Source organism: Artemia franciscana, chromosome 6, assembly GCF_032884065.1.
Source record: "Artemia franciscana chromosome 6, ASM3288406v1, whole genome shotgun sequence".
Classification (NCBI taxonomy): domain Eukaryota; kingdom Metazoa; phylum Arthropoda; class Branchiopoda; order Anostraca; family Artemiidae; genus Artemia; species Artemia franciscana.
In genome coordinates, this window is record NC_088868.1 from 31,171,081 (window position 1) to 31,185,537 (window position 14,457).

At 33.9% G+C, this 14,457-nt stretch overlaps 1 protein-coding gene and 1 long non-coding RNA gene across 3 annotated transcripts in view; one reads left to right on the forward strand and one right to left on the reverse strand.

The window, feature by feature from the left end:
• The window catches only part of LOC136028310 (uncharacterized), a 232,305-nt gene that overhangs the window by 173,194 nt on the left and 44,654 nt on the right, over positions 1-14,457 (forward strand). The window lies entirely within an intron of this gene.
• LOC136028309 (galactosylceramide sulfotransferase-like) overlaps positions 9,686-14,457 on the reverse strand; it is a 37,039-nt gene continuing 32,267 nt past the window's right edge. For both annotated transcript variants that reach the window (XM_065706073.1, XM_065706072.1), the window contains one exon: positions 9,686-14,340. In XM_065706073.1, the coding sequence (XP_065562145.1) occupies positions 14,308-14,340 (33 nt within the window). In that variant the 3' untranslated portion in view covers positions 9,686-14,307. The remainder of the gene's footprint in view (positions 14,341-14,457) is intronic.

Below are 14,457 nucleotides of genomic sequence, written 5' to 3' on the forward strand. Positions count from 1 at the left end.
TGCTAACTGACCATTCATTCGGGTGAGCATGCCGAAAGTTCAATTTATGCTGCGGACAAAAACTTCAGTCAATTCAAGTTATTCAGTGACGTCAGATATTCCACTTGTTTACAGATACTGAATGAATATCTATCTTTCCATCTATACATATAAAAACTAGCTGTTATTATTATTATGCGGACAAACACGACGTCACTCGACAGACAGACAACTTATTTTTATATACATTCCCTGTGTCCCGGTCGTCATTTGTGTCCCGGTTTTAATTTTTTTAGTTTTTTTTTAGTTTTTTAGCTTTTTTAGTTTTTTTTATTAGTTTTTAGTTTTTTTTGTAGTTTTTACCTTTTTTTAAGCCAAGGTTCGAACCTGGAACTTCTTGAACCTAGAACCTGGAACATAACGCCTTACCAAACCAGCTACATCGGCTTGAATACATTCGTTTTTGAATTGGTATATGATGAAATAATTCAGACGTTATGTGGACAAACAAGACGTCATTTGACAGACAGGCAGAGAGACAACTTAATTTTATGTATATTCCCTGCGTCCCGGTTTTTTTTTAGTTTTTTACCTTTTTTCTTTTTTCAGTTTTCTTTTTGTTCTTTATTTCATTTACCAACAACTGGTGTGAAACTGAGATTAATCCTTTTCGAAAGAATAGATAGATCTTAACTGTTCAACGACTAGATAACGACTATGTATCCCGGTTGTCAAAAGTACGCATGTAGTATTTGAGGATTGACTGGCTGGTGGTATTTAGTTGAAACTTTCAGGAGATGTTGAGCTAAATGAAAATATATTATGCACATTCAGATTGTTAAAATGATGTGTGCATTGAGTTGAAGCTTTCAGAGAATGTTGAAGTGGATGTTAAGATTAATCCAAAGATACTACATTCATCACGGTTTTCTGAACAAGTATTTGCAGTATCCGAAACCCAAATCGAACGTAAATTGAATAAACAATCGAAGCAGATAACAGATAACCAGATAACCTGTACTAATATAAATGAATAAATAGATCTTAAAACGAGTGAAAATCAAATTGAATATTTAACTTAAACTTGAAACGACTAAAAATCACTAGAAACAGGAGTTTAGTTGCTGCTTCCACCCCTCTCCCTTAACCGCAAAAGGATAAAGTCTATTCTACCATTTGCACTTTACTGGAAATGATCTGTATTACAAATATTTTCTATGATATTTGCAACACGGAAAAACAAAACTTAATATTACAGTGAAATTTTTTTGAATTGCTCACCTTTTCAGAAATTTGTTTAATTGAATATAAAATAGTTAGTATAATTTTTATTGCTATTTTCCAAGGACTGCTCAAGGCAAAAACATTTTACAATAAAACACAAATGACGTAATAGGCCTTCACGATGAACATCTTTTTCAAGGAATCCTAGTTTTGAAAAAGGTTGGGAATTCGGATTTTAGAGGCCATAAAGAAGAGCAAATGTCCCTGAATAGGATAGGAAAAAAAGAAGGATTTAAAAAGAAGAAGAAGAAGAAGAAGAAGTGGATTCCCTGAAGAAGGATTTAAAAGAGCTTTACACTTGGTTCAAAGTTCTTGGTGAAGAATGGAGCTTTTAATAGATTATCGTAGACGAGAAGCATGCGAGGCTGTTTTGGTTTTAGGTGACCTGGTGCTGCCGTGAGTTTTTAGTGGAATAAAATAAAGGGTAGCAGACGCGTCTAAACAATGATTCCTCAATAACATGTGCAAAAACGGAAACAAGAAGACAAATCAGTTCGCAACCACCCTTATTCAAACCCTAGCCGGTACATAGCTCTTTTCTACTTTCAAATATCTTTGGCAATCTTTCTTCGGTTGTAGCATTGTCTCCTAATCTTGCAATTAAACAATTAAAAAAATTCGCAATTAAAAAAACAGATTACACAAGGAACACCCTCCTGACATAATTTTATATAACCTAGGTATCTATATTTGATACTATTTTTTGTTTTTAGCCCCCAGCTTTCTGACTGTAAAATTAGTAGTGTGTGCTAAAGTATATGAGCAAACATGAAGAATTGCCATGACATTAATGTCATTGACCTCAATGCCAATTTTATGATTTACATATTTTAGCTTGAAATCTAAATGTGTCTCTTTGATTTTTTTTTTTTTTTGTCATCTAGTTCATGTTGGTCTGATACAGGTTTGCAACGAAAGAAACGAGTTAAGTAACTTTTTCATTGAAGGTAACGTTGTTTTCCCATTATAGGATGACTGATGACTCCTGTGATATATGTTTGAATACCAGAGGGTGGAATCGTCGCGCATCAGTCTGTGCTACGCGTTGTACTTTATCCTCTGGATACCAGTAGAGATAGAAGAAAAGGATAGAGGTCGCCTTTCGCAGAAATATGCCGTCAGACCTCACCACTAGCCCACATACACGCTACGCATTTAGAATAGAATTTTTCGAGTAAAACAGTAGTAAAAAGTAAGATTTTGACCACTATTCTTTTTTCTATCTCTATGGGGGTACCCAGTGAAGTATTAGAATGTACCAAAAAACCATATCTATCAATCAAACCAGAAGCTTGGCAACCTTGTCATGTTTAGCATCAAAGATACATGTCGTCTTTTCCATTTTTCGGTTCCTGTGTCATGGAAACTTTGAAAAATTACTCTAGTCACTTACACAAATATACTGTCAAGAAGGATTCAAAACAACCTAAAACAGGTTCATGATATCACAATGCAAACTACAATTTTTGCAAATTTCTTCTGTATCTTCCGCCTTGGACAAAAAACCGGACTCTTGTTAGAATTAAATAAAAAAAACCTAGTTTTTTTAAATGAAAGTAAGGAGCGACATTAAAACTTAAAACAAACAAAAATTACTCTGTATATGAAATGGGTTTTCCCCTCCGCAATTCCTCACTCTTTACGCTAAAGTTTTTAATTGTTTTAAAAATTAGAATTGTGGCAAAGAGTCAAACTTTAGCGTAAAGAGCGAGGGATTGCGGAGGGGAAAACCCATTTCATATACAGAGTAATTTCTGTTCGTTTTAAGTTTTAATGTCGCTCCTTACTTTCAGTTAAAAAAACTAGGTTTTTTATTTAATTTCTGAACGTTTTTGAATAAATGCATGTTTGATTTTGGCTCTCCGCACATAAATTATTGAAATGAAGTTTGCATACTAATTCTCTTTTTGGCTAAATGGCTTTCTCTTAATTTTAATCAGACGATTTTGAGAAATAAGGAGTGGGGAAGGAGGTGTAGTTGCCCTCCAATTTTTCGGTTACTTAAAAAGGCAACTAGAACTTTAATTTTTAACGAACGTTTTTATTAGTAAAAAATATACGTAACTTAAGAATTAACTTACGTAAAAAACTTTTATATTCTTATATTTTTATTATGTATATGAGGGGGTTTGTCCCCTTGTTAATACCTCGCTCTTTATACTAAATCTTAAGTTTTGTCCCAATTCTTTAAGAATGACCCCTGAATCAGAAAGGCCGTAGAATAAGTAGTTGAAATTACTAAAAATACTTTAGCATAAAGAACGATGTATTTATCTCTTATTAAATACCTCGCTCTTTATGCTAAAGTATTTTTAGAACCCCTCATATGCTTAAAAATCTATGTTCATTTTAAGTTTTAATGCTACTCCTTATTTTCAATTGAAAAAACTTTTTCATGTTTATTTTTTCATTGTTTTTTTTTTTTTATATTAATGCTAAAAAATCCTCCGCCATTTTCCTTGAGTTTCTCTTCCCCCATGACATATTCCTCCAAGGAAAGACACTCCCACATAGCCCCCTCTCCTCAACACAACCCCCAAAACCAAAAGAATCCCCCTGAAAACGTCTATACACTTCCCAATAACCATTACTGTATGTAAACACTGGTCAAAGTTTATAACTTGCAGCCCCTCCCCCAGGGACTGTGGGGGAGTAAGTCATCCTCAAAGACATAGTTACTATGGTTTTCGACTATGAGGAACAAAATAGCTATCTCAAAATTTTGATCTGTTGACTTTCATTTCCATTAGAACGAGCCCTCTTGCGACATTCTAGGACCACTTGGTCGATACGATGACCTCTGGGAAAAAGAAAAAAAACAACAAAACAAACAAATAAACACGCACCCGTGATCTGTCTTCTGGCAAAAAATACGAAATTCCACATTTTGTAGATAAGAGCTTCAAATTTTTGCTATAGGGTTCTCTTATATGCTGAATGTGACGGTGTGATTTTTGTTAAGATTCTATGACTTTTAGGGGGTGTTTCTTCCTATTTTCCAAAATAAGGTAAATATTCTCAGGCTCGTAACTTTTGATGACAGAGATTAAATTTGATGAAACTTATATATTTAAAATCAGCATGAAAATTCGATTCTTTTGATGTATCTTTTAGCATCAAAATTCCGATTTTTAGAGTTTCGTTTACTATTGAGCCGGGTCGCTCCTTACTACAGTTCGTTACCACGAACTGTTTGAAATTTTCTGTTCCTGATATAACATTAAAGTTGGAGATTCTTCGCAGAAAACTCTCCAGTACAGCTTTTGCGTGCCTATCCTTTCTTCACCGTGTGGTATTTGTTTTTTTTTTTGGGTTTTTTTTTTATATTTATTTTTACTCAACCATATTTACTTTATGTATCGTGTGAATGACAGATAGAATAATTAAATAAACAAATGTAATTGTACCAAAAAAGATCGTTAAGCAGTTAAAAGGTAAATGGGAATAAGCCCAACACCTCTCTTCTTCTGCGAGTACACATAATTTACGTATAAGTTTACGTATATACTGTTCAGTTATGTATATACCTCTAAATTACTTATAAATAAATTGACTAAATAAAGGCGTATAGAAGAAAAAAAATACTTGATGCTAGGCTATTAGGAAACCTTCAAAACTTTACAGACATGCGTTTCCCTTTTCTGTGTCAGATTAAGCAAAAAACAAAAGTTTTTCGATGGAAGTAAAGATCAAACTTTGAAGTTAGAACAAACGAAAAATTATCCTATATATCCATTGGGTTGCCACCCAAATTATTCCTACGCTATAAAGAATCCTCTATATCAAAGGAGTTACTATTCTCCTATCTCCCCTGCTCTTTATGCTAAACTCTGCCTAGTGTTTCATATAAAACACAAAAATAATAATAAGAATAAGAATAAAATAGCAGTCAGTAATTATAAACGTTAAATTTTACGATTCGCCATTTCATTAGGAAATTATTTTCAAACTAAGAAAATAAAACCTATTCTATAGCACGAATTGTTGACCAGTCCTCTTTTTTAAGCATTTAAAAACGTAAAAAAGACAGTTTTCGGTAATGCAGTAAAACCTACTTATAGCGAAACCCTGCGTAACACAAAAAAATAGCACATGAGAAAAAATACTTAAAGCCTTTATAGGACCATATTCAGCATTTTTTCTGGGGGGTATTATTTTATGATGGGCGTGCACGAAAAAATGACTAAAAAATGGCAATGGATTAACGAGCAGCTCGTATTTTTGATGAATTATAGAAAATATATTTTTCTGACGGAAGTAAAGATTGTCCAATTTAATTGGCCCAAATAATGAACTTGTGATATTACCCTAGATTAGTAGAATTCTAAAAAAAAATAGGACTATACTGAAAACACAAAGTTGGCACAATAAAACATGATTTTGATCAAAAAAGTCCTCCATTACCCTGCTGAAAATGAAAGACTCAATTTACAAATTTCTTAATAGTCTTTTACTGGCAAACAAAACGGTCGATTTTAGTATGCAATTATAAATGTATTGAAGCGTCAAAGAAGACCTCTTTTCAGTAAAATGCTAGTAAAACCAAGTAAATTTGTATAGTGCCCTTTTCATACTGATCACTGTTTTTACTCCAAAAATTGCAAAAGAATGTCACTTTTGGTGATGGAGTTACCGAGATGAATTTGCAAAGAACAATTTATATGATCAAGATCTTTACAATAAAACCTTAAACATCTGTTGCAGTAGCCAACTGTCTCTACTCCTCAGCTCACGATTTATTAAATTTACTAAGGGAATGAGAGGGAGAAGAGCGTACAAGAGGGAGGATTGTAAAGCTCAAGTTTAAGGCTCCCTACCTTCAGGTGGGAAACTTATTCCTCCAACGAAATTTATATGAGTTTAAAAGAATCGATTCTTTCTGAAATTAAAGAAAGGATGTCCAGCAGACATCCTTCAGAAATGTTATCTTATGTCCCTATCCACAAGGACACAGTCTCAACACTAGCTCATAGTTGAGTGCAAAATATGGCTGATATTCGGCGATTATTTTGTCGAATGTCCTCAAGGTTTTAATTTAGAAACACCCTCTATCAGAGGATAGAACTTGTCAAGACATCAAAAGGCCATATTCACAAACCTAGTTTTACTTTCCATAAATTTTGATTAGAGTCTGATAACTACTTTTGGTAGGTGACCTGATAACTCCTTTTGGTAGTAACTCTAGTTTTTGCCACCACTGCTCCTCAAGAGATTTAGTCAGATATTGAATTCTAAGGAATGAGATTATGACATTAACTATTTTTTCCACCGAAATCCGGATTTTTCGTCGAAAATACTTTTTTGGGATATTCTACTGACAAGCAATTCAGAAATCATCGCCCCATTTAATCCCAAACTGAGTTTTTTCCTACCTAAAATACTTATTCTAATTAAGACACTATTAGGTGGGAAGTAAGAATGAGTGTTGTTAAATTTGACCATGTTTGGATAATGAGCTCTATAAAATGTCCTGATAGTAGTATAGGGTTATGGATCAGGTCACAGTGCCCCTTTAGAGCATTTTCAAAAATGTTAGTCGAGTGTGGAACCCCGCTTGTGCACTAGGAGCCATGGCGAGCCTTCTTGGAGACGCATAAGTGCTATTGCTGATTTGGTCTATTACGCACTGGTGGCTGTTGCACCATACTTTGGAAGTGCTATTGCTTATTTTTGCAAATTTAAATGTTTAAGAACTTTCAGGTCAGGTAGGAAGAACTCTTAAGGCATTTCCCAAGACATTTTAAAATACATTTCAAGACATTTCAAGAATATTTTTCTTCAAAATGGTTTTTTCAATTTTTTTTAAAGACATTTTTCAAGATTGTTTTCTTCCAGATGTTTTGACGAGGTATTTTTTTCCTTCAAGACATTTGACAATATGTTTCAAGACTTTTTTCTTCAAGATGTTTAAGACGTTGCAAGACATTTTTCAAGATTTGCTATTGTTGCTTTTACTGGCAAACAAAACAGCCGATATTATTATTCAATTATAAATATATTAAAGCGTCAAATAAGATCTCTTTTCAGTAAAATGTTGGTAAGACCAAAGAAATTTCTATAGTTACCTTTTCATACTTATCACTATTTTTACTCCAGAAATTGCACCAAAAAATGTTATTTTTGGTGATGGATTTACTGAGATGAATTTACAAAGAACAATTTATATGATCAAGAGTTTTACAATGAGACCATAAACATCTGTTGCAGTAGCCAACTTTTTTTGCTCGTAAGCTCACGATTTATTAAATTTACTAAAAGAATCAGAGGGAAAGAACGTTTTTCAAGACGTTTTTCAATTTTTTTAAGACATTTTTTATGATTATTTTTCTTTCAGATGTTTTCCCGAGATATTTTTTTTTCTTCGAGACATCTTCAATACTTTTCGAGACTTTTTTCTTCAAGATATTTTTTCAAGACGTTTCAAGACATTTTTTAAGGTTTGTTCCTTCAAGGATTTTTCCTAGACGCTAGTCAAGTAGGGAACCCTTGCATGTAAAAAAATAATCTTAGCACCTTCCTCAAGAGATTTCATGACGTTAGCGTAATGTTTACAAATGTAAATTCAAAGGACCTTATCAATGAAGTAGATTGAGGGTCAACAACACTTTTTTCATTCCAAAAACCTTTGTAAATCGAGCACACAGGTGTTCCCAACGTCCTGACCTTTCTTGAACAAGAGTGTTTACATTTTACGCTATAGAAGCAGAAGATTGTTATGTCATACTATAGCAACTGCTATTGTTTACATATGGAAATTCATAATGATTAAGAGCAAGAATTCACAGCCATAGCATTGTCAATATAGATAATGTAGATTATTATATGTAGGAAACATATTTCACTATTTGATATGAATGGTTTCACTCTGTTGGAACTTAAAGATGCTAGTGGTAGTGAAATGAAACTAATAGTTCCCATATGGTTAGAATGTGGCAAGCTCTCTTACACGGACACCACTCGGTCTTTTCTTTTTCGATACACCTAATCTTACAGTTATATTTGAAACAATCTTAACAAGTGTACCTTATGACTACAGATTTATATAGACTTTTAGGATGGATCAAACGTACCTATTCAAGCTAACTATCAGGCTCCTCAATGTCAAGACAGACACGCTGGAATAGATGAGGAGAATCTGGAGTTGACGAGGAGAAAAATATCAATTGGAAATAAAATCAACAAGAATTGGGAGAAATACAGTTTTAGACTAACAAAGTAAGAAACTGATGGAAGAAAGGGTAACCTTAGCAGCCAAAGAAATTTTAAAGTAAAACGAAGGTCTTGGAAAAGGAGCTAAATCATACTAGAAAGAGTTCACGAAGAGCATAATAGAAGATCTAGGAAAGCTGAGTCTCATTACAGGAATTCTTAACATTCTTTAAGAAATCACAGAAAAGATTCGTTAGTAGCCTTGATCCACCCTTATTGGACCAATCTTAGGAGTCCCCATGTCCCCCTTCCAAGGGGATCCCAATCTCAATGAATTTCAAACTTCTGAACATTGCTCCCCATGAATCATATAATATGCAATTTTTAGAAAGAGCTTGTCATCATCAATGTCCCCAACAACCCAGATCCTTTATTCGGTCAGTCTTCGGATGCCCATATTCCCCTTCCAGGGGGCTCCCAAATATCAATAAATTTCGTGCTAGCGAACTTTGTCCCCTATGAATTATTTAATATAGGAATTTTAAGAGGGAACTTTTTTGATGGACCTGGACCATGGACCAACCATTTGAGGGCCCCATGTATCCCTTAAGGGCCTCCAAATATCAATAAAGTGTGTGCTAGTGTGGGGTGTGCTAGTGTGTTTGCCCCCCTCGGGTAAACCTTTGAAGGACTCCATTTCCCCCTCCAGAGAGCCCACCAATGCCAATAGCAACTACTTGTGCTGCAGGCAGCAAAGAATACCAAGCCTAGCTTAAAATTCGATTATGCTGCCACCTATAACCATTTGGAAATAGATATCACCATAAATTTTCGAGAAACAACTCATTTGAACGAATTATTTGCATATATTCATCGTATTTTGAGGAGACAACACAAACTTAACAACACATTTGCATGTTTTTCATCGTTTATCGAATAATAGTACATATTTTATTAATACCCTCGCTTATTCCATCTTATTTCAAGCAGCAAAAACATTTGGTAAAAATATTTGGATATTTCAATCGTGTTTCGTAAAAGTGCCATAAAACGTACTGTAAAACAACTTTGGTATTTTTCAGAGTGATTCGAGCAGCGATACATTGGAAAAACATATATAATAATAATAATTATTATAATTTATTGACACCCTCTGTACAAAAAATGCATCATAGAGGAGTTAATGAGAAAAAAGAAAAAAAAAACACTCACGTAACAACACAAAAAGAGATAAACATGAACTATAGGTCGAACACTATTGATATATATATATATATATATATATATATATATATATATATATATATATTTAGTTCAGAATGCACGCAAGAGGAAAATCAACAATTCTGTCGCAACGCTCTCGGAATTTGGCGGCGAGGATATACATTTTTTCACATATTTCAAACACTCCAAAGCGCCTAGAAATGTAACTGTTTCGTATCTAAATGGGTATACATAGAAAATATTTGCAAAACCGAAAAAAATACTGAACGGACCTGTTTAAGCTTATTTTGTGATAATAATCACCACACTGGTATTAGGAAAAATACATGCGGTGCAAAAAATGAATTATATAGCTGACCCAGTGTTCATTTATCAAATTGGCCTTTTACCCTAGCAAGCAACCCGTAGGATTTTCTCAGTTTCTCCTTCAGCGAATTTATAATAAGTGTTCTAGTAGCTTGGATTGTTGGTAACTAAGTGTTCTAGTAACTTGGGGATTGTTGGGAACCCGAACCGAAAACAAGAAATTCTGTTTTAGAAGTGGCAACTGAAAGTCCGATTCCGTTCAATGCAGTGCAAACACTATCAACAGCCTTCTTTAATCCTTGGAGGTAGTCAGACAGAAAAAGAATATCATCCGCATATGCGAAATGACTTGCATCAACATATGGCTCAATTAGGTATGGTGGTAAATGGCGAGTAGCCAAACGAATAGCATTAGCTCAGATATGTCGCTGTGTTCTGCAGTTAAATGAGAAATATTCTTCAAAATTTCTTATAGTTGGTATTTGTGAAACTTTTTTGATTGCCTACCAGTCTCTTTCGGCTTATTATTTTCCAGGATATAATTCTGAGGTGAGGAGTCGAACAGCTACGAACCGAGGAGGCCTGGGATTTTTGATGAAGAATAATATTAGGTATAGGGTGAGGGATGATTTGGGTTTATGGTTTGAGGTTAAGTTTAAAGTTTTTTTTTTAGAATTGGAAATTGAAAGAAATTTTATTTTAGTTAGTATGATGAATAAGCCACCCAGTGCTCGATTGGACGAGTTTTCCACAAGCTTTGATGAGTTGACGAGGCTGGTTTCTTCTACAAGAATGTTTTTTTGTATGGGGGATTTTAACTTTAACCTTTTAGAACTTCCAGGTGATAATTTAGATATTTTTTAATTATATGCCTTTTTTTTATATTTACCCTTTAACTTTTGTACCTACCCGAATTTCTAGCCATTCTTCTACCCTAATTGATAACATTCTCGTGAGACATACTTATTTGAGTCAAAGCTCTACTGATGTGATCATATATATATCCAGGCTAGAATCATCTCCCAGTAATTGTTCATTTGATGTGTCTCAGAAATGGAAGTATTCCGTCAAATAAAATATAGAGACGTGAACTAAAAACGCAGAATTTGAATATATTTGGCATGGAGTAGAGGTACATTAAGTGGGACTCTGTTCTTGATATTTCAGGTGATTCTTCTATAGCCTAAGACCAATTCATGTCAAGTTGTCAACCGATTTGTGAGAAGACATGTCCCTTGCAACTTTTAAAGCAAAAAAAGGGCGATCCCCGCAAGCCATGAATTATGAGAGGGAGAATTGACATGATAAACAATGGAAACTTGTTTAATGAGCAATATCTTAATTGTCAGGATGACGCAGACTTTACAGAATTCAAGGCAGTGAGAAATAAGATGAATAGTATGAGAAGGCAAGCAAAGAAGAAGTACTCTGAGAAGAGGTTTTCTTATAATAAGGGAGATGCAAGAGCTACATGGCAAGTTATCAATGAGTTCATGGGAAGTCAGAAAAATAGTAAGTCACCTTGTATTGATATAAAAGGAAGTTCTGTGAGTGATTAAAAATATAGTTTTGAATAATTTTGGTCAATTGTATTCTCAAATTGGATTGTCTATTTAAGAGAGTGCAAGATATGACAGTGAAAATGTTCTCAGTGAGGAATTCAAGGACTCTCGCAGGGACAGTGCTGAGTTCCAGTTTGAAAATTGTGCAAATGATGAAATGATTAAGATAGTGAAAAAAAAATCTGCTGGTGTAGATGGCGTGAATCTCAGAACTTTTGAAGCTATTATGAAGTATATACTACCATGTATCCTACATATTATCAACCTGTATCTCGAAACAGTGACCCTTCCAGAAGCCCTGAAGCAAGCTAAAGTTACCCAGATTTTTAAAGGGGGTGTCAGGTCAGATGAGGGTAATTGGAGATCAATTTTGATGCTTCCTCTATTTTAAAAAATTCTAGAAAAAGTAATTCATCATTTTCTATATGACTATCTCACGAAACATGGCCTACTCAGTGACACCCAATTCGGGTTTAGAAAGGGTCATTCAACTGGTCATGCTGCCATTCATCTTGTTGATTTTATAAATAAATGTTTTGAAAAAGCGGAGATCCCCCTAACAGTATTTTTTATTTCAAGAAAGCATTTGACACAGTAGATTATAGAATTTATGTAGATAGCATGAGGTTTTGTCTTCCAGATTATTGCTTAATGTCATTTGCTGATGACAATGCAGTTACGTTTTCTAGCCACTGTTTGGATAGCCTTGTCTTGAAAGTGAATGTTGATTTGAGAAATTTCTATGTTTTTACTAGATTGAGTTTGTTTTCAGTTAACGTTGCTAAGAATAATTTCATTTTATTTTCTAGAGTAGGCAAGCCCAATGATATTAATGGTAGAATTCTGTTTGATAATAAGCAGGTAGTTCAGGTTCAGGAAATCCCTTATTTAGGTTTTTACACTGATTGTAATTTTCGTGGAAATGCCACAGTGATGTTGTTGCAACAAAAATTGCCCGTGGCCTTGGAGCAATTCAATGTTTTAAAATTTTTTACCTCTGAGAGTTTCATTGCTTTTATACCACGTTTTGATTCATACATATATTTCGTATGGCTGCATGGTTTATGCAAGAATTTTATGTGAATTTGAAACGTGTTCCGATTCTTCAAAATAAAACAATGCATCTTATTGGTAGACATTTTGAAGGTGAATACAACATCACAGCTTGGTTCAAAAAGTTGCAAGTGCCGAATGTAGGACAGCTACGGGAGTACCAAGTTGGAATTTTTACTTATCAAAGTTGGAATAATGTAAGTCCAGAAGTTTTTCGTGATTACTTTAATGAAAATGCATATTTGCATGATTATGAAACGCGTAACGCTAGTGATTTCGCCGTACCGCACAAAAGTGGGACTAGGGCCGGCTTCCTTACTAAATTTTGGTGGCCTAATGTGTGGAACGAAGTTATATAATCACATTAGCGAAATTTAGGAACCCGTCTCCCATAAATTGAAAACTCACAAAAAACTCCACCCCCTTCCTAAAGGCCCAACCTCTTTAAGATCTACTAGGACAGCAGCCATCAATACCTCTACCAAAATTCGGGCCACGGCACAACAATAATTCCAGGTTCGGCTCATCCTTAGTGTTGTTCAGTGTTTTTAGTTTTATTTATTTAGTGGTTTTACTTTCTGGCAAGAAATTTGAATATAACCTGATGATGACAGGCACAGGTCCTGTCAAAATTATCGTTAGAAAAATCAATCACCTGACATCCATATCTTAGGTAAGCTTATTACCATCTATCATTATTATGAAACTCCATTCCAGAGAGCATTTGGGTTGCTGAGCAACCCAAATGCTCAAGTATTTGCTAGGCGAAGGTTCGTAGTTCTTTTATTTATTCATTTATTTTTTTCTTTTCTTTTTTTCTCTCTTTTCTGTTTATTATTATGAGATTGGTTATTATTATTGATGAGTTGATGAGAGATTGGTTGTTATTATTTATCGTTTTTTTTCGTTTTTTTCGCGTTTTTGTTGCTGTTTCGTTTGTAGTGAATTATTAGTTAGAAAATGAGTTTTATGTACCCACCCAGTCGCATGTGTTTTTTTGTATCTTTCTTGGGGCGGGTTCTTACATATTAGTTAAATGTATTTGATTTATAAATGAAGTGAACTAAACTGAACAGAACTGAACTGTAGCGTTTAATTCTAAGCATCGGCTATTACTGTTTCTCACCTATTCATAAATTGAACACACAAATCAATGCGCAAACTCTTCTTTTTCTTCTTATTACTATATCATCAAACATTACCGCAGCTTCAATCCAAGCTTCCTAGGTCCATAAAAATTTTCGAAAACGCACATAAAACTTTTGCAATTGTTAGGTTACCAGTTGAGAGTCCATATGAGCCAACCTTCGAAATATCTCAAAATCTTTATTTAATATTTAGAAATATCTATGGCAATTAACGAGTAGTCCCAATTCCTATCGCTCAAAAATCCAAAGTCCGATTGACAAATCATGCATAACAGGTTGTGTTTTAAAACTAGAAAAATGAACTAAAATTTTAAAGAGGATTCTGTAAAAAAAAATATGGCTCTTTATAAAAAAGACAGTTCTTTATAAAAATTGGAGGTTGCAATTCATGAAAATGTATTTGCACACATTTTTTGGTTTTATGACTAAAAGACCTACTGACTCCACCCTTTTTGCTTTTAACGAAGAAGAGTCACTTCCTATGATAAGGCAATATTCATTCTACGTTCTCATCTTCTTATCTGGAACCAACTGACTGCAACTCTTTCTTGTCTGCTCGCTTCCATTGAGCTATTTTGATTTCATCCAAAAAACTATATTCGTCAAGTGCAAACAATCGACATCCAGCGCTTTTCCTACGAAAAACAGGATCATCAGAAACTTTTTCTAAAACATACTTTTGAGACAAAATCAAAATATATATATATATATATATATATATATATATATATATATATATATATATATATATA